The sequence below is a fragment of the Dicentrarchus labrax genome, unplaced genomic scaffold (assembly GCF_905237075.1).
Source record: "Dicentrarchus labrax unplaced genomic scaffold, dlabrax2021, whole genome shotgun sequence".
NCBI classification, from domain to species: domain Eukaryota; kingdom Metazoa; phylum Chordata; class Actinopteri; family Moronidae; genus Dicentrarchus; species Dicentrarchus labrax.
This window is the reverse complement of record NW_026136720.1, coordinates 5,291,188-5,311,422: the sequence shown is the minus strand read 5'-3', so window position 1 is coordinate 5,311,422 and position 20,235 is coordinate 5,291,188. Positions and strand designations below refer to the sequence as shown.

At 43.6% G+C, this 20,235-nt stretch overlaps 1 protein-coding gene across 1 annotated transcript in view; it reads left to right on the top strand.

Moving 5' to 3' along the window:
* Nucleotides 1–20,235, top strand: part of LOC127352836 (chromatin remodeling regulator CECR2) — a 36,741-nt gene that overhangs the window by 1,396 nt on the left and 15,110 nt on the right. The window contains exons 2-5 of the mRNA XM_051381550.1: nucleotides 15,735–15,829; nucleotides 18,604–18,787; nucleotides 19,688–19,815; nucleotides 20,004–20,087. Of these exons, the coding sequence (XP_051237510.1) occupies nucleotides 15,735–15,829; nucleotides 18,604–18,787; nucleotides 19,688–19,815; nucleotides 20,004–20,087 (491 nt within the window). The remainder of the gene's footprint in view (nucleotides 1–15,734; nucleotides 15,830–18,603; nucleotides 18,788–19,687; nucleotides 19,816–20,003; nucleotides 20,088–20,235) is intronic.

Below are 20,235 nucleotides of genomic sequence, written 5' to 3'. Positions count from 1 at the left end.
CGCATCCGAGTAAATTGAGATCGTTTAATCCATCAAAGAATGATTGCACTTTAGAGAAATTGGTAAGGTCAACATCACGCATCAACAGTCTCCATCACTCATTCATCCCCCACCCCCCCTTCGGCGGAGAAACACACGCAGGCATCGCTTTGTTATTAAACGAGGTGCAGGGCCAGATCGGGGGGGTCGCATTGCGCCCACTTTACATGAAAGTTGAGGGGTCTTGTGCTGTTGCATTTTCTCCTCAAGATGGGGGTTTGGATTCACGCGAAAAATAACACAATTTGTTGAATCTGATCCTGAGTTATCCAGTTGCAAAGAGCAGCTCGGTCGAGCTTCCTGATTTATTTATTTATTTTAAACTTTCCAAACGCTTCTGGGAGTCCAAGCATTGGTTGGAGGCACTCAGTTTTGTAACGCGAGGGGTTCTTTCTTGCTGCTACCCCAGCCACACACACACACACACACACACACACACACAGCAAATGATGTATTCGTCTTTAAACGCATCACTAAGCAGATCACATGTGAGGATACACCCCCCTCAGCTGGATTTCGAGGAAGTATTGAGATTGATGTAGTAGTCTTATACTTTGACATCTCCATCAGACACACACACACACGTGTTCAAGGTCATAGCTCCTTTGGTTATCATTTTAATTATGTGCAGCTGTAGTTATAATAATAGCTAGATAGTACTTAACTGCTTAGGGTCTGTGATTTAAAGCAAGTGGAAGTACATTTTTTTTTAGTAATACTGTTTCTGTGGTATCTAGAGTCATGTGCTGAAACCTCAACGTCACATGAAACTGTCTCTGTGTGGGGAAAACGGGAATGCATGGTGCCGATTCAGCTCATTTTGTTGCATATTTGTTATATTAGAACCCAAAACCCATATATTTATGTTTTTTTTTAGTGTGTCTGTGTTGAATAAGCAAGTGGCCTTGTTATTTTGTAATGTATAAATCCGGTGCCTTTAATGCTGCTAAGCTTTTTGTTCTGCGTGAGTGGAAGACTAAATCTACTTAAGTAGCTGTGGACACTTTTATTCCACTAATGAGTTTAAATAAGAACCCCAACTGAGTTAAAGTGCATCACGGAGTCACCTCAATTAGAAAGGGCTGTTTTGTTTTGTCTTGCTTTGGATTTCTGAACTACCCAAACACCTGTGCATGTTCACGTAGGTGGAATGAGAAGAAGTTATAGTAAGAGAGGACATTTAGACCCAGCTGGTAGAGTGTAATTCAGAAACATAGCGTGCATCTAATGGGAGAGTCCGACTGATCGGTTCATTTCGGTCCCATGCTGTTGTTCAGAACTTCTTCCTGATTTTGGTCTCTCTTCTCTTTTTTTTTGTTTTCCCTGAAAAGCATGTCGCCTTTAAATCCTGGCGACACATGTGCAGAGTGCTTTGAGCTCTGCTTTTTACACCTGTGTGCGTTTGGGCCATTTGGTGCGTAAAAAAGCAGTCTTTTTGGAGAGAGTTCAGTGTCAGGAAGTCATAAAATCAGTACAGACCACCATTAGTCCAAACGTCAGTCTTCTACACTGCAGATAACCCTGCACAAATCACCGCCCTTAAAGTATGATATTAAAGTTATCAGCTGACATAGTCCTGTGCTATTAGGGCCGGTCCAGATGAATACGAGGCCTCACCCAATACGATGTCGTTTAAAAAAAAAAAATCTCCGTAAACACGGCGTCGTTTCCAGAAATATCTGCGTCCACACGGATTCACTGAAACGACCCAAAACGCTGTAGTACATATGCCAGGCCTGTATGTGGCGCTGTGACGCCGCCACACCAATACAGTAAAACCGGAAGAGAAGCCATCGAGCATGCGCTGTTTACAAACAAGTAGTAGTAGTCCGCCGTTGTTGTTGTTGTGATGATGCGTCTAGCGGCGGCGGCTCAGGTTAAAGGCTAGAGAGGCGGGGCTAATCCGCTTTTGCCATCCAGACGACTCCGGGCAATCCGGCGTTTTCGGATTTTCCCACTCTGGGACCCGTTTCCAAAGAATACCGTTTTCACACCCCGAAAACGCCGTATCCGTCTGGACGCGAGGCCGATACGATAAAGTATTTATCCGGATTCGAGAAAAACGTATTCGTGAGGACAGGCCCTTAGTCTGCTTCTTGCTGCCCCTGTGGCATTTCAAACTCAAATATTCACACCAGCTTCTGGCACTCCACTGATGTAGAACAGTAGCCGGCATGTGCTTATTGCAGAGTCTGGACATTTGGATCCAACATGTTTACTTTGTGAGGACTTTGTGTTGCAGTAAGAGGAAACTGTCAGACAGACATGTTTGTTTTGCTTAATGCCACATACCAGCGACAAGACGAGCTTGCCTGGGCACTGTCATGAAACGCTGGGCTGACTCATTTTTACCTTTGCCCTTGTCTTGACTTGTATGGTTGAGGTGGATGAAAACTGATGAGCCACTTGAAGCTAATAGTCAATCAATATAAATTTGACAGCCGATCACAAAGTTTAAAGTTCATTTTCTTTTGTCTTCCTCCTAAGAGAGGATGAGATGGGCCCTTTTTCGGCTGTGCTTGTGTAAGAATGGTTGGGTAACGTCAGTCACTTACAGTTGCAATCCTATCTGGATAGGTTGAATTACCCAAGAATCAGGGGTAGAAAAGGGGGCAGGAAACGGCTGTCATTGGTCATGACAGAGTGGGGGGGGTGTCGAGTGATTTCACTCTGTCCTTGGCTTTAGTGTCAACATTCTCTGACATGCCATCAGTCCTTCCTTGTGGACAAAGCTTCTTATATTGGCTGCTGCTGTCTTTGTCCGTGTCAGTCTTTGCCACCCTGTCCATATATTAGAGACAGCGGGGGTCAATATTGTGGCTGCTGAGGGCCTCAACCAACTCAACCGTGTACTGGGTTTTCCCTTTGGTGTCAGTTTAAGGAGACGGTGATAAGAAGCATTCTTCCGCAGCATTAGTTTGTCGTTTCTTGTTGCTTATTTCTAACCTGACTGTGCCAGATTGTAGATTGTATTGTTTTCCATCGAGAAAAGGCCGTCGGTGCCAGTCCTTGCTCATCTTTCAAGAAATACTCTCCAGTTGTGACATGACTGATGGTAGCAGCATCTACGCTAAGCTCTTCCGCAGCCGCCATTGTTGTTGTTGCGCAAACAAGACACTCACACATGTTGTCACACACACCCCCTAGCGTTAAACCACACCCGTAGTTCATGCTGTAGCTCCCAGTAGTTCCTCAAAGGACACGCTGGTTGGTCTAAACCACTGTGTTTGGACAGAAGTGGGTAGCTTTAAGGCTGACAAGGAGGATTCTGATGTAGGTTAGCTTATTTCATCACATTAAAAACATTAAGAAGAAGCTAAGTAGAGTGTTTTTGAGTTTCAGGATACATTCTGTGCAAGTTAAGATGTTTGAGGCAGCTGACTACTGTAACAGTGTCACTGAAACACCTGTTTCTCTCTCATAATGGAGACTTTTGTAATGGATGCCACATTTGAGACCACAGTGAAACTGCTATCAGGGTGGATATTGACAAACTCAGTGATTCAGTCAGCCAGCACTGTTGTGATATACCGTTGGAGCAGCTCTTTTCGTTCTACGGTGCTGGTCAGTGATAATGGAGTCTCCCCCAATCTCCTTGGCTAGCCTTACAAAACAGCCCCTTGCACATTGTTCCTTGGCTGATACACTTCACTGTCGCTGGTTTCCACTTTCCTCAGGCTGCAGGCAGCTGGGAGAGCTGTGTGTGTGTGTGGTTGAGACAGTTGAGTGGGTGAGATGGAGAGGGAAGAAAGAACAAGTGGGAGGTAAGGGGAAAGTGGGGAAGAGGAGAAAAAGTGTCCTAGAGATTGGTGAGGATGGCTAGGAAGTGAAAGCACATTAGTATGAAAGAGTGAGAGAGATCTGGGGGTCAACGTGCCCCCTTTGCCTGGCTTTTTGTCTCTGTCGCGTATGCTTGATTTCTTGGCTATGTGTCTGTGAAATCATGCCTGAAATCCCACAGCCAACTGACGCTGCAGGCCTCTGTCGCTGGATCCTCAACGCTGCGCCCTTCGTTGCCAGACATAGTCCTTTGTGCCAAAGACCTCTGTCCCTGTCATCTTCGCTCTCTGTGCTCTGTGGGCAGCCTGTTTGGCACATCGTCGTGCATTAATGGAATGTATCTTCATCAGTCGCCTGTCATTAAGTAGAATATGTATGGGCATAAATACAGTGCAGCTTTTTAGCCATGTGACCTATGTACCCTCATGACTGTGGGGATCCCCTGACTTTTCCTCAAGTTCCTAACTACTAACTGTCAGGTAAAGTTAGTAATTTATAATTGTGACCAAATGCCTGCCAAACAAAGTAATTTCTCGTCATCATCAGCTGTTTTATGTGTTTATGTCAAATTGGCTTCGAAGCCCTGGTGCTTTTCCTGGGTCCTGTTGTGAGCATTTTAGCACGCTGGCGTTGGCATATAGCTCAAAGCCCAGCTGTGCCCGAGAACAGCCACACAGAGCTGCTGGCATGGCTGTAGACTCTTTAGGCTGGTTTATAGTCGTACGTAGGCTCTATGCAAGTGACCCCCGCCATGGTGAGCATTTATACTTGTGTGCTGATGTGTCTGTTTTTCTCTGCAAATAACTCACCAGCACTGTTACCTGAACGACCGAGTGCTTTATGTGCTGCTATTTTTATTTTAGTAAGTAACTTCAATGACACAGGGACCAAATAAAGTAATGTTTTACTTAGTCTTTTTTGTTTGTTATAGCTTTCTCTGTCCCTCTCTTGTACATTATATCGCTTGCTTTGTATGTTGTTTTTTCCAAGTTCAACTTCAACCAGAAAGCACAATGTATAGATGTGACAGTGAATGTTTCAAAGATCATTTTGCAATTGGATTATTTATATCTTTATTTCTACCTGGTTGCAATTGTTTAATTAGTGATGCCATGATTGGTTAGCTGGAACTTATGAGATATTCGTCCACACTTGTATTGGGAATACATATTTGTATTGCTTTTAATGTTTGAATGATGGCCTCAGGCAAAGAGCTTACCTCTTGTGTGGCTTAGTAGGTTTTCTTTTCCTATTGTCATTCACGTCTTTGCACTTGGTACAAAGATGAGAAGATACTAGGGGGGAAGGGGGAAACTCTGAGTACAGAATCATTTTCTCTGTGTAACTATTGATGTTTGTGGCACCCAGTCTGTTTTTTTTATATATTCTTTTATTCCTATGTTGTTTTGATCTCAACTTTACCTGGAATTTATTGTGCAGCTTATTGAAGTTATTGACTCAGTATCTCCTGAACTTTTAAAGCCCCCCCCATGCAGGTGTTTTCACTGCCTAATCAGTCGTGGACCTCCTCTCAATGCTGTGTTTTTGTTCACAGACTTTGATTGACAGCCCTCTTACTCTCATGTTAGTTTTATTCACCTGACAATGTACACTGTCATTATAGTTAGTACATATAATTGGAGACCGTAAATCCCAGCAAAGCTACACCCAACTTCAACCTGACTAGATATCAGCGTGAGTAATTGAGCACACCCTTTTTGGGCGTGCAGAGCCTTGAAGCTCTGTTAGTTTCTATTCTTGCTCCTGTTGATGGATTGTGAAATATCCTCTTGCTCATCTACATGCCAGACTCCTGCAACGCAGCTTCATCTACATTAAACCCTCTCCAAGGACTAGCCTGTCTGTCTCCCTCTCCCCAAGCCCCATCTTCATTGCCATCACTTGTCCTTCTACCCCATACCCATTAACCATCACCCTACCCCATCCCCTTCTTGAGCCCCAGTAGTCTCTCTGTCCCTGAGCCCCAGCCCCTGGCATCACCATGACTAAACCCCAGATGGTGGTTCTTTCTTTCCCTTCCCCCTTGAGGGTGGAGGTTCTCCACTCTGACTGGGTGCTAGCTGCTGCTGCTACTGCTGCTGCAGCCCTTCTGGGGAGGGGGCTGCTATTTTTGTAATGCCCCCAGAGTGATTGTAAAAGAAGATTTAGTCCTATTAGATCTGGTAAATAAGTGAGACCAGGCTGCCTGTGAGCACGTCCTTGTTTCTGTTGTCTTGAAAGCAAATGGATTAACAGGGAATAGGATCAAGGCTTAAGTATTGCTCCATCATGGCCCAACTTCAGACAGCCACACACTCTTGCTGATTTCCAGTTTTTCTGGATTATAACGGCAGATAGCAGTCACTTTATATTTGTCGCCAGACTGGCCTCAATTAGGGGGCTTTGATGTGAGGGCCAAGGATGATTCTGGTGAAGATATGTGGCAAGATAGCAAGCAGAAGTTGGAATTTGTTGGTTTTTTCATTTTCTGTATCTTCACCACACCCAAGAGCACGTTTTCTGTAAAATCTGCACCATCATCATCATCGATGGTTGGTGACATAAATTATTGATAAAGCTTTGGCAGCTTTACATCCTTTGTCAGTTTCAGGGAGGAGATTGGAGCCCCACACACAACAACAATGATCCATTCTCATCCCAGATCTGCACTGTTCACTCATCCCTCGCATCCCTTTCTCTTTCTTTCCCTCTATCCCACCCACTGACACATCCCCAGCTCAGCCCTTCTTACAGCCTCACAGACACCAACCTCTGACACTCTTCTCTCCAGATCACGCTTGCACATAAAGCCTTCAAAACTTTTTCACACTCCGCGAGTACCCCTCGAAGATCAAGAACCTCTTTTGCACGTCTTTTTTAATTCCCCCCCATACATGCACTGTGAGGGGGTGCTTTGTAAGAGGCTGCTGCCCCTCCCCCAGTTGTGATTGACAAGTGAGAGCAGCAGTACATGCATCAGATGGTTTCACATGGGGAGTGTGTGCACAGAGGGGGAGGCAGAGGGGCACATACACCGGGGTTTGTTTCAGCCAGCTCCATTGTTGCAGCTCCCCATGGTTCCCTCTCTCTGTCTCCAGTCTGGGGCGGCATCCCTCCAGTGTTGCTTTCTCACTCTGTGCCTTTTGCGGCTGTTTGTGAGGCAGAGATGAGAACAGTGAGAGAAAACAAGTGATGAGAACATCACCAAACCAGGTCTCGTCCAGTGGGAGCCCTGGAAAAACTTACTGGAGTCACTGGTTATATGTTTAGCTCGCCTGGAAATGGCGTTTTGTTGTGTTAGTGTGTGTTTGTGATGCAACATCGCAATGAGAGGAGGTAATAAAGAGAGAGACTTATTCCTCACACGTGTTGCTGTTTGTTCCTATACAAAACCGTGTAGGGAAAGAGTGCAATGTTTAGAGTGATGCTGAGGGGAAAGATGTCTGAGAGCTGGTACAAGGGGACGACTAGGAGGGGTGTGGGTCTGGCTTGGCTGGATTGCAGCCACAGGCTGAAATAAAAACAAAACCTGGCTGGCACACTCTTCTCAACCCCAATGTCTTTGTTTGTTTGTTTTGTTTTCAAAGTATTAACTATTCTATTCAGATCTTTTTCATACACTGAACTAACTACTGTGTGACTTTAGATAGTATGCAGGTGTTCGAGGAGCAAAAGAGGCGTGACTTATAACATAACAGCGTTGGCATATTTCCACTGCAGATAGTACCCCCTTAATGTGGGCAGCTCTGATTGTCATAGCGACCCTGTAATCTACTGGGGTTGTGCGCTTGCACATATTTGATGGGCCAACGCAGTGCTCTACCAGATAATGTTGCAGTGTGTTACAGCACAAGTTGAGCCTGGTTCAACCTTTATGCCGGATGACCCTACGCTTTGTTTTTTGCTGGAGGCACTGCTGTCTCATTCAAATGAGTTGGAGGGATGGGTTTTTTTCACACATCGTGGCCTAAGTGCCTTTGGAACTATTGCGCCATTATTTTCAACTTTAAGGACTTTGCTAAGCCAGGCTGTCATCAAAATTAGTCTTCAGTCATAAGTTGCATTCAAACACTAGACTCAAGAATCAATTCTTAGAATTCATTTTCTGATTCAGTAGGCTGAACAGTAACACAGCATATACTCTCAATCTTCCTCTGATGCAAATTCAGCATACTGGAAAACATACTGAACACTAGGGCAGGTACCCCACCTGCAAACACAAGCAGTTGTTTGTTAGAGTTGTTTGTTGTTTAAAGCACTGCCAAGGGAGAGTTGTTGCTGCCCCTGCACCACCTGTTCGCACAACATATCACAATGTTACTATTTATTCTTTGACACTGAGCAGTGTCTCCAAAGTGTCACTTACAATTTGGAAAGCGATACCCTTCTCTTCTCAGTGTGCCACTTGACATGTCAGAATTAAACATTTTCTCTCAAGGCTTTTTTTTCCTCATGCCTCTGTGTTTTAACTCCAAGTGGAGCTGTCACGTTACTGTCATCACCGCGGCCTTCTTGTAGGGTCAAGCTCATGTTTGAGTAGCGGTTCAGGTCATAAGTCACATGCATCTTTCCCCCCCACCGGCATCCTGTGAAGACCCTGCCCAACTCAGCCTCTGATTGGTCAACATGTCAGGGACACAACCTCCGATTGATCGACAGACTCAACCTAAGGCATCATGGGGTTGACAGTGGGCGGTTAACACGCTAACGACAACAATAACTGTTTTCAACACAGAAAAACAACAAAGAAACATTCAGTTTGGTTTATCATTCTGGATATATTTAAAAGTCTTCAAAGTGGCAGTAAAATGAAAAAACCACAAGGATACATTGCTTTTTCACCATGGTTAGAAAACCATCCTGCAAGCCATCTGCTTCGTGTTGTTTTCTCAATTTCAAGAGTCCTCCCTTCGTCATCTCGTCCACAGCCACACTGGTCAGGGACTATTTTTTTTCCTGCTCTGGGCCAATACGTTTGTGTCTGTGCATGCACATATAAGCAGGTGCATGTATATGTAGTCAGAGAATGGGACCACTGGGATATCAGTTGACGCAGGAAGCTCCATTTTATATTGGGAAGTTGATGATGTGGTTTCCTTAAAGCTGGCAGTGGAAGCATAAGAGGTGCTGGGCTGGAGTGGGTGGCCTCTAATCTCCTGTGCTTAATGATCTTCTCCCACCTAGTCAGTGAGCTAGGGCCAAGGCAAAGAGGTGTCTGCCTCCCTGGAGAGAGCTTTACTGAGGAAGGACCTGTTCACCGTCCCTCCCCAACCCCCCCCAACAGTCTCTTCTCTGCTACCCCTTTATACCAGCCACCTGTCCCACCTGGCCCTGACACTGCCACTGTAATAAAAGTCAGTTGAAAGTGGAAACTGACCTTACAGTTGTGTAATGTATGGGCTATATTTAGTGTTTGTCTGTCTTCCCACATGGTAGTGAGGCTCATTGAGACCAACCTGTAGTCATTCTTCCTGTTTACGTGAACAAATGGCGTCCTCCCCAAAAGGCTCCAATTGTTTGAATGTGTCAGAATGCTAGTTTCAGCAGGTGTGGAGGACACAGCTTTTCTCTCTGGCTCAAACAGACATGTTGTAAATCAAGACTATGTAGACAAATTGGGTCTTGTTTTGGTGAGTGAAATGTTTCTGGCAGCTACTCAAAGATGTTGATGCTTTCCTCTAATGATCAGATGAACGGTACATCCTGAGGATGCGAGGGCGTTTTCCTGTGGTGTTATGGCTGTGTGCATGTTTGTCATGTGGCAGGAGGTGGTTACGTGTGGGGGAGGAGGGTGTTGTCAGATGATGGCTCCTGGAGGAACCATGTGTGAGATGAAATAGGAGGGGAGTGGGGGAGGAAGAAATAAAGAAAGAAGCAAAGGAGAGGAAGAGAGGACCCTTTACACAACAACCGGGCCTCCCTTCCCCCCTCCAGCTAGCCGTGCACACGTCCTCCAACTGTTGGTGATATAGACCCCGGAGGAGCTGTTAACGGCAGTGGCGTGGAAAGCGTCTGCTGTGAACGTAGCCAGAGAGGCCAGCCCCCTGATACTACAGGCTCTGTGGATCTGCCACATCCTTGGAGCTGCTGATAGAAACGCTGCTGCTCTGCTTATCACAACCCCCATCTCTCTCTCTCTCTCTCTCTCTCCTCTCTCCCCTGCAGTGTGCATTGGCCAGTCACACACACACATTTTATCTCAGTTTTTCTCTCTCTACAGATATGAATTGGGACACATTATGGGGCCATTAGTGTCCACAGAGAAAAGCACATTTCACTTTTATCTGCGAATGCAGATGGTCTGTTCTGCCTTGAAGTCAGTTTAGCCCTGATGTCTCCTTTCTTTTTAAAAAGTCTGGTTCTCTCCTTCTCTCAGTTGATTCATGTCTTCTCACGTCTCGTAACTTTTACCGTCCTGGGTCTCGTGTCAAACAGCAACCTAGAGTTTTGTCCTCCTAGGGAGAGACTCTTCTTTAGCTTGGCATCATTAAACCCTTTTTTTATACAGCAGATGTGCACATGATTCAGGTTTACTGAATGCACGTTGAACCCATTCTTATGAGACAGCTGTCACAGGTTAATCTTTAGGTTGTCACCTTTAGCGGACTCCAGTCAGTTTCACGTCTCCGCTGTGCACACTTGCACACTTTCTCTCCCTCTCTATTTTTGGGGAGTCTGATACATGATGTTTAGACACAAATATCATTCAGTTATTTCCAGCCCTACTTCAGATGCATTGTGACCAAAGCCAGGCGTCCAACCAAGCATCCGACCCATAACAAAGGTTAACAAAGGTTGAGAGTTGAATGACACACGTGGACCCATTAGGATGGAACATAAGTGACACTGTTGTCGAACGAGGATTTACTTAAAAGGAAGAGCCAAACATTTTCATCATGAGTATATGGGAGAGAGACGAACTTTTAAGAACATTGTACCATGGTATTCATACAAAGAGGAAAAGAGGAGTATAAAAAAGCCCTCTAGCCTTTGCTAGGTGGGTCAACCTACAATAAAGTGAAACCTTTAGCCTTGTCACTCAATCGCTGTGTTCAAAGGCTACATGAGAGTTTAAGTTTGAGGAAAATTAGAGGCAGACTACTACTTAGTTTATCAAGTTCTTCTGACAGCTTAAAGCCTACCCAACAGATTTTGCATGTGTGTACTTAGTGGACTGGATAGTAGGGGAATCTGCTCCACCTTTTCATTGTCTTTATGGTCAAGGTGCATTCGCCACAAGACATCAATAGTACAAACGGCATGAAACCAAAACACGAAGACTTAAATATTGAAATGCCAAAGCAAAGCTGAATAGCAGTGGTTTTAAATTGTCCCCAGTGACAATAAAGATAAATTGCTTGATCATTTGACCTTGAGACACTTCATGTCCCTTGACAATAATGCATTTAGCTGTCACACTTTTTCTCAAAGCTTTGTTCTTCCCATTCTCACAATGATTCTAGACTGCCATTTGGAAACCCTTTTTTAGGTGGTAAACAGTGCCATAAGGGACCTTTTTCAAGTTTATCTGCATCAGGAATTTTTTCACGCCCATAATAAAATCAACCCATGACATATTACGGGTCTGGTAAGAGTAAATGGATGCATTTTGTACCTGATAAAAGATTGTTCAGGGTGAAGACAATAGAAGTGATAAAAACTTCGGTTAAAAAAACGGTCCTGTCCATTTCAACAACGCACATCTAGTATTTCCACTGTTAACCTTCTGCTCGTTACAACCCCTGCTCTCTATCTTGCTGAATTAAACAATGTACATTTGGTGGCTGCAAGTAATAGTTTCATTTTAAGTTATGAAATCAGGTGTGGGCAATCCCACAGTTTTCTCACAATAGAATGAAACAATGTAAAGATGGTTACTGTGGGGAATATAACTAAAGCACGATATAGCCAATCACGCGTAATACAACCTATATATTATATATAATACTAGCACCACAGGCCCCCGTGTAGCTCGCCATTGTAGAGCGTAGAGACTCGCCTATCAAGACCCTCTCCACAGAGGTCAGAGGTTTTTATTATTTGACAGTAGGTACTGTAGAGAACAGTAACAGTAGTGATGTGTTTGTAGTAGTAGGTATGTATGTGAATGGCTACATAGGATTAAAATATTGAAAGTACACCGGGTCTATGATTTACAAGGATCTATTGGCAGAAATGGAATATTATATTCATAGATATGTTTTCATATATTTGTATAATGACCAGAAAGAAAAGAATAATTGAATTGTTGTGTTTTTGTTACCTTTGGAATGAGCTGTTTTTATCTACAGAAGGAGTAGGTCCTCTTTCACGGAGCCCGCCACCATGTACCCTATGTTTCTACAGTAGCCCGCACACTGGTTTCTAGATATTGCATTTCATGGCCGCCGTAGTTTCTCCTACACCCTTTGAAGGCTTAAAGGCAATGCTTATGTGAATGACAGAAGCTGCTACCTTTTTAAATTTCAGGACTTTTATTCTGTTAATCTTAGTGGTGGTACATTAGGTGTGACTGGGCCTTGTGAGAAAGTGAAAAGTGGCAAGCTGTGTTGACACCACAGGTGTTACTTATTGGACTATTTTTTCCATTCTATTGAATAGATAGAAAGGTGAGACAGTGCCTCAAACAATTGTTCTGAGTGGAGATTTCCTGTCTAGATGCTGTACTGTTTTTGTACATGCTAATAAAAGATTTTGGGAGAATCATTGCCAATCACATTCTCCCTTTCTATAAAGAGTCTGCACTGTCCTCAGCTACAGTGGAGCCAGCAACTGGCTGGAGTAAGGACAATGTGTGGAGGAAGGGGAGAGATAAGGAAGACAGAGAGGAAAAGAGTGGGGTGGAGAGTGAAGCGAGAGTGTTGTCAGGGGAATAATAGAATGCCTCAGAGGCCCTCATAGACACTGGGCAGCAGGACAGGGGGAGGAAAATGGTGTGGAAGAGAGGAAGAAGAGGTTAAGCCAGTGAGAGAAGCAGAGAGAGAAACAGCAGGGGAGTCGGTGAGAGAAGTGGCAAATACCTTCGGGGTGAATTGCTGATTGCGAGCCAGGCCTACAGAAAAGGGGCTTGTGGTGATGACACACCTTTTGACTAAGCCTTGACTCACCCTCCAATCTTTGTCCCGGTGTGTGAATGTGAAAAGCCTGTTTTGTTCACTGCAGTAGCTTAGTGATAAATCTGACAGTTTAGCTCTATGATTTATACTCTTTATAGCTTATCACGTATCCAGCTCTGTTATCTTTGAGTCCCATTGATCATTAATGTGAAGCAGCCAAAGTACTGCGCTGTTTATTCTGTTGAGACACGTGCGTGAATGAATGTCAGTAAAAGTGTGGTTTTTTTCGTCTGTTGTTGACTATGTTTGCCAAAGGTTGCAGGTTGTCTCCTTGTAGCGTATAAGTGCGGTCACTACTTTTTTGTGTGTCTGTGCTCATAGAGGGTGAAAGGTTCCCACAGGACATGTCCAGCTGCAGCAGAGTGTCGCTTGCAGCCCTTCATCAAGATGAGTGTTTGTTAGCACCAGGCCACAGAGGGATTGGGTGGCTGGATGGATGGCTGAAGAAAGGGCACGCACACCACATTAATTCCCCTTCCCTCTGCCATCTGAGATGCCGTGTGGTACTTCAAAGGTGGAGCAGGGTGGTGTTAATCTAGGGCCTGTAGCAAGCGCTCCACTCTGCTGTGCTGTGCTGTACTCGACTCTCCACTCTTCCCCCTGGCCCTGGCCCCCAGCCTTTTTTTCGAAAGTGTGATCAAAGTGCAGTCTGTCTCTGATGGATGGGCTCACTCTGGCCCAGAGGCTGCCTGACAGGGGACCAGGAAGTGGAAGGGAGCGTGACACAGGATCTCTCGGCATCCTATGCACATGTGCTTGTACACTCAGAGATACAGAGAGATCTTTTTATCCTTTTAATGATCAGAGCTAATGTCTTTGAGTTCTGCAGCTGGATAGCACACATACATACATGTGAACAAGCCATGACAACATGTGCTTGCTTGAGAAACCTTCTCTTTGTTGTCAAAGCTCTGCCTCGCTTGTCTTACGCTAGACATACAATACTGTACAGTACCTACAGTTACTCAAACAAACTTTTCAAGATTTGAGGTAAAACTGCACAATACAAGTTCATAGAAACACTGTTGCTTGCAATAGTGTGAGAGGGTTTATGTTGAATGTTGCTTTTGCATTGTGAGATGACGAATCATGATCTGTCACACTTGTCAGGGTGTGCACAAGCAAAATAGCTGCAATAGTTCATGTAAATCAGTGGTGTCAACTGTTTGTATTGCACAGCCAATATGTCAGCACTCCCTAATTCTAATTTGTTTGCTTTTTTACATTTTTGGTCTTTTTATCTGAATGTATGAAGGCACAGTCAGTTTCTGTCCTACTGTTTAACAGGATTATTATCTCAAGACGTAAAATGTCATCTGGTGTACTCGTGGCCTCACTCTCACATGCGCACACCAATTCCATAACCTCAGGACCAGCTGTTTATGTCTTGTTGTTGAATTCTTCATAAAAATCTGTCAGAATAAGTCTCATTTGTCACTGTGAGCATGTTGATCTGTAGGCTTTTAAATTGGTCATTAGAGTGTGTTCATAAAACCTAATGAACTGTTCCTTCTGAACTTTGTGTCATGAGACGTAGCTGATTTTTATCTCCTGTCATCAAACTTGCTCTCCAGCTTTCTGCGATAGCCTCAGTCAGAGGCAGGAGCAGAGTTTCTTGAATTTTCTCCTTGTGCTCTTTTCTTTTCTAACCTCAAGCAGAAACATTAATCTTGTCCTGTTTTTCAACTTCTTTCTCAACCTCCTGTCTATCTCTCCCCTCCTTCTCCTCCTCTGTTTTTCATCGCGCTGACTTGTTGGCTCCTGGCTTCCGTCGTTCTCCATGGCCGGGAGATGTGTATGCTGACCTTTGGTGACCCCTGAGCTCAACCAGGTTCCTCTAGAGAGGCAGTCTGAGAGGAGACGAGTGAGCGCACAGTAATTAAATGTGCCTCCTCGTCCTTGAGATAATTTTGGACTGGTTTTTTTTTCCCCCTCTTGAACCGGCAGTAGTACTTCTGCGAATGTTTATGAGAGAGAGGAAGAGCGACACAGAGAAAGAGTTTGGGTCTGTTGTTAAAGTGAGAGCAAGGTCCAGGAGGGGTGAAGAGTGGTCAACTGCAGTCAGTCATGTTCTTTCTCCGAAGAGCAACTGGTTGGGCCTGAAGAGGCTGCTTTCCATCCTGCAAAAAAGGGGGCTTTAAGTGAAATGGACACTTGGCTGACGGAGCACTTTGCATTTGCATTTCTGCCCTCTCAGCCTCCTGTTCCCTCTCTCTCCCCTCCTGTTCTACTCCAGAGCCTTTGGGTAGCATTGGGGAGAGCATTGCATGCTGGGAAGCCGTGTGGGGTGCTGTGTCTTGGTTGGTCAGTAGAGGAGAGGAGGGGGGCATGGCTGTGTTGCAGCTCTAGGCCCCTGCTGCCTGCCATCTCTCCTTGGTGCTTTCAGGTCTTTTAGAGTTTGCTCTGCCGGTTACTGCCGCTTCATAAAACCTCAATGGCGGAAACACAATGCCAGGCAGGAGAGGGGTCACGGCTGAACTTGAACCACGGCTCCAGCCAAACAACCACTGGCAAACCAAGAAACCCTAATCAGACAACTTACAAATTCAAACCATCCCTTCTGCTGTCTACCTCTGCCAGCTTACCTTACACTGATACCAACACGTATGCTGAGAACTCACTAATATAGTCTCTTATTGTTTTGATGCGTCATCTCAAGGCTGAGAAATTGCCTTATCCTTTGAAACTCCTTCTAAAATATGTGTAAATATTTGTAAATTTGTACTGATATCTCTGGTCTGTTACGTAATAGTTCTTGCAGAGCTCTTCATGTGTACTCCTTTTTTTGTTTGTGTCCAGGAGCTAGAGAAAGCCCTGTCAGAGCAGGACTTGGACTTCCTCGGGGACCTCATTGCCTGTCTGTTGCAGGGATGCTACCAGCGCAATGACATTACGTAAGTATTTAATGATAAAAAGAAATCTGGCGTATTGGTAAAGATTATTGAAACTTTACTTTTTATTTAGTGATATTCACAACAGATTGATGAGGTTTTACGTAGTAAGCTGGATAGATGCAGACAGACGTTGACCGCTCAAATGAAGTCCAGTCTTATAGAGGTACGCAGAGTTCAGTGTATGCATACCTGAGTTTTGGTGTCACGGTCCGGTTTCCGTAAAGTAAAAAAGGTTTCAACTCTAAATAGTGGCTCATGGGCCCTAATTCCTGATGCATATGATCAGTAAGTAAGATAGATGAAGCAGAATGTATGCATTTTTGTGTTCTCTCCAATAGGACCGGGAATCATTTTACATTTTTTGATAAGATTCCAATATGATACTGATATGATATATTTGATTTGGTTGTAGTAGAGAGAAGAACTCTGTTAGCTTACTTTGAGAAATATGAGCTTTTTTTTCTCTCTACAAAATCTCTTTTTCATGTAACAGAGGGAGCTGAAGTTCTAGATGTTGTCTGAACATATGCAGCCATATAATAACTTTGCTTAAATAATGTGTTTTTAAATTAGGGGCATTTTTATTTTTAAAAATATTCAGTGAAATCAATATTATATAGTATTAAATAGTAGGTGACCAGAGATTCACTTAGACTATGGCTGTACTGCTATCTAAATCTGTTGAATTAAGACCAAGACCTAGGTCTTAACCGTTGGGTCTTAACCTTGTCAGAACTAGAACAGCGGAAGCTTCTCCTGCAATTTTTAAATAAAACATCGGCGGCACAGTGGAAAGAATCAACTAACATTTGTTTGATTTGTAGCTGCCAAGTAAAACCAGTATTTCCAGCTACTTGAAATTAGTCATAGCACCCAGGAGCCTTTTTTATAGGAAGTCTGAGTCACTGCCACAGCTAAGGAGTCAGAATTTACTCACCATACGGTGACTCGGTCTGTGGTGAAATCATGCTCTACTATCGCAATCTATGAAAGCAACATAACCACTGAAACTTTTCTTTCCCCTGTGATCAAATGATGGGAGAAAGTGACTGCGTTATTTAGCGGAGGCTGTTATTCTAATCCACAGATATGTTAAATTTCTTATGGGGCTTCCCCCTGTCACAGACGTCCTACTCTAGCCCATCATTATAAAGTAGCATAGTGGTACCAGTGAACTGATAAGCAGAGAGGCAAGAATGATCCAGTTCTTCCACCCAGGCAACCGGTAACAGGAGGACAACCTGCTTTATTGGACTGGACAGGCGCTGGCATCCTGGGGGTGGCTGCTCAGCACTGGCCTTTCACAGAGCTGCCCTTTTCATCCGCACGTGTTAAACGCTCTGCCGGAGCGGGGGAAAGAAAGGAGGGAGGGAGGGAGGGAGGGAGGATGTTGGAGAGAACGAGGGACAGAAAGTAGGAGAGAGATGGGATAGCGAGGAGGGGGTAGCCTGCAGCTGTGTGAAAAGTGCACACTGCTCTTTCAAGATAAGCCATTTTTTTTTTCTGTCCCTCTTTCTCTGTGCCGTTGCATAGATGCTCACCCCTGCCCCAAGCCCTTGTTCTGTTCATCTGAGTTGGAACAGAAAGGTACAGATTAATCGGCTAGACCTGAACCGGAACCAACATTTATTTACCAGCTCCCTCTCATAGTAGAGATACAACCCCGGTCCCATTCAGAGAAACTAGTCTTATTTTCAGCCGCACCTCCTCTGTCTCACCAGCCACTATGGTAGTTTAAACTTTGTTTGTTTCCTAAGCTGTGCATTACAAAAGAGCTGATATTGAAACTTTAAAATGTACACACAGTGTTTGCAATTGGATTGGTTGCATTTATCTGTACTGACAGATCTCAATGAACCAAAAAAAGCTCCATCTGGTTTGTTTTTTTTAGTACTTGTTATAAGAATCATAACAATTTGATTTGTATTTCAGACATAATTCTGTTGCTTATTACTTCACAATCTAGTAAAAATGTGTAACTGGTCACAACAGTCAGATTAAAGGCCCAGAAGGTTGCAGATTATGACCACCTCGCCTCACCCTCCTGTTCTAAGTATGTAGGAGCAACTACACTCGCTGCAAGAGAGAGGGCCTATCTAGAGCCAGTGTTTGGTATGTCTAAATGTTACACATTGGAATTGTAATGAATCTAACATAAATAAATGTAATTAATCAAAAATATTAGAGTAATTAAGTAATTGCTGACCTGTCCTGGGAATTTAATTCCTGGGGATTATTGTAATCAAATTTTAAGTGTCTTATTTATAAAACCTGAAGAGCACCTTTTTAAAAAAACTTAACAGTGAATGATTCTACCTCAATCTAACTTATCATCAGTTCATCATCAGTTGCAAAACAAACTGAGGAAATGACAGTTCCTTCAAAACAAAACCCACAATAAACCACAAGAAATAAGTCACACGTAGGAAAGACGTGTACCTAGTGCGACCTCACCTCCCCAGCCCCACCAACCTGACATCCTCACAGAGAGGAGGCACTACTTCTTCACAACTTCCCATGCTAGGGAAAAATAGAACAGAATACACATTGACACATACAATGAAGGTGAGACAACCACAACTAAAAAAAACAAAACAAAACTGACAATTGTGATAAATACATCAGCCACAGAAATGTCACCTGCTGGTCCAAAGGTCAAGTAACCTGTAAATATTTGTGTTTTAAGAGGTTTTATCTGTGTTGAAAATGTTTTCATGCTGCTGAAAGTTGCATTGATGCATCTCTGTCTTCTGTTCTTTTGCTCTGCCCTGTAGTCCTGAGGCATTTAGCAGTTACCTGGACGACATCATCAGCTACCGTTGGGAACTGGAAGAAGGGAAGCCCAACCCACTTCGAGAGGGTCCCTTTGAGACTCTCCCCCCTCGCACTCAGGTGGAACTGCTGCACCGGCTGTGCGACTACCGTCTGGATGCTGCTGATGTCTTTGACCTTCTTAAGGTACACAGCCCCAAGGATCAGTCAAAAGAATCTGTACATATTTGTTTTCATGCATGTAATTTGTTCAAATGGTTTTACACTTTATACTGTTATAATTGAACTCAAAGCGATGCAGTTCTTGACAATGATTTCGAGGTTTTGCAAAAACACCAGTGAAGCTACATTAGTTAATGCGTAACCACAGAAATATCACGGTACCTAACCTATAAGTACTGTTTCCCATTAACACTTAACATTTACTACATGAAAAACCTACTACTACTTACTTACTTACTTGCTTTTTGTTATAAAAGCAGTGTGAATGGATAGTGTACTTGTGTGTATACTATGTAATCAGGTTTCTGATTTTAAAATCATGAAGTTTTTTGTACTATGTGAAAGCACCCAAGTGAACACAACTGGTTGATGATCTTTAAAGCACCATAAGAATTTTCATTCCTTTCATAATTTAATAACATTGCTGGATTTTTAACTGTGGCCTGAAAAGAAAACGTAAAAATTTTAATTCTAATTTACACTTACTTTTGAATGGTGGCAGTCTAACTGCATTTACAAATAATGGAGCTCATATTACACCTCTTGACAGTAGCTCAGCGAACATGCTGGTATTAACAGTGAAACTAATAATAACCTGACGTTTACCTGCATGCTGTCAGTTTATAATTTTCCTCTAATATATGATACTGTTTTCTCGTGAGAAAAGGTTTATAAAAATATTTTATCTGATTGAATTTATGATTCAGTAGGTAGAGGTACTGAAACCGCTTCATGTCAGTTTATGATTCACAGCCGTGTAGGCTCAAAGGACTGAATGATATCACCCACTAATGACTGATGATTTAAAAACTGAGTCCTACACATGATTTGATAAATGTTATGTTCCCAACCCACCCCCACCAGGGACTGGATGCCGACAGCCTGAGGGTGGAACCACTGGGGCAAGATGGAAATGGAGCCCTCTACTGGTACTTTTACGGCACTCGTATGTACAAAGAAGAGCCAGTTAAGAGGAAAGCAGATAAAATCTGGTAAATACCACAGTGCACTGCATTCTCTTCTTTCTCTGTTCTGTTTCTGTGTGTATTGAAATGGTAGTTTGACACTCGTTTACTGTACTGTTGAGGGTTAATTATAGAGGTCTGCCTATTGCTAATTACCCATGTTAAAAACCATAATTTAAAAGGTTCTTTTCTACTTTGTGGTGTTTTTCCAACAGTGAACCCACTGAACTAACATTACCAGAGAAAAAGAAAAGGGGAAGACCACCAAAGAAGAGAAAACTTGAGGACCCACAGCTAAGGTGAGAAACATTTTTGTTTGTTGTCAGTGCCAGCCGCCCATTGCAGAGAAATGCTTACATGTGTAGTTGTGCATGTGTTGCACAGATGTACTGGTCATGTCAAAAGAAAATATGTATTCAACTGTCACATCAGATACCGTTGCTGTTT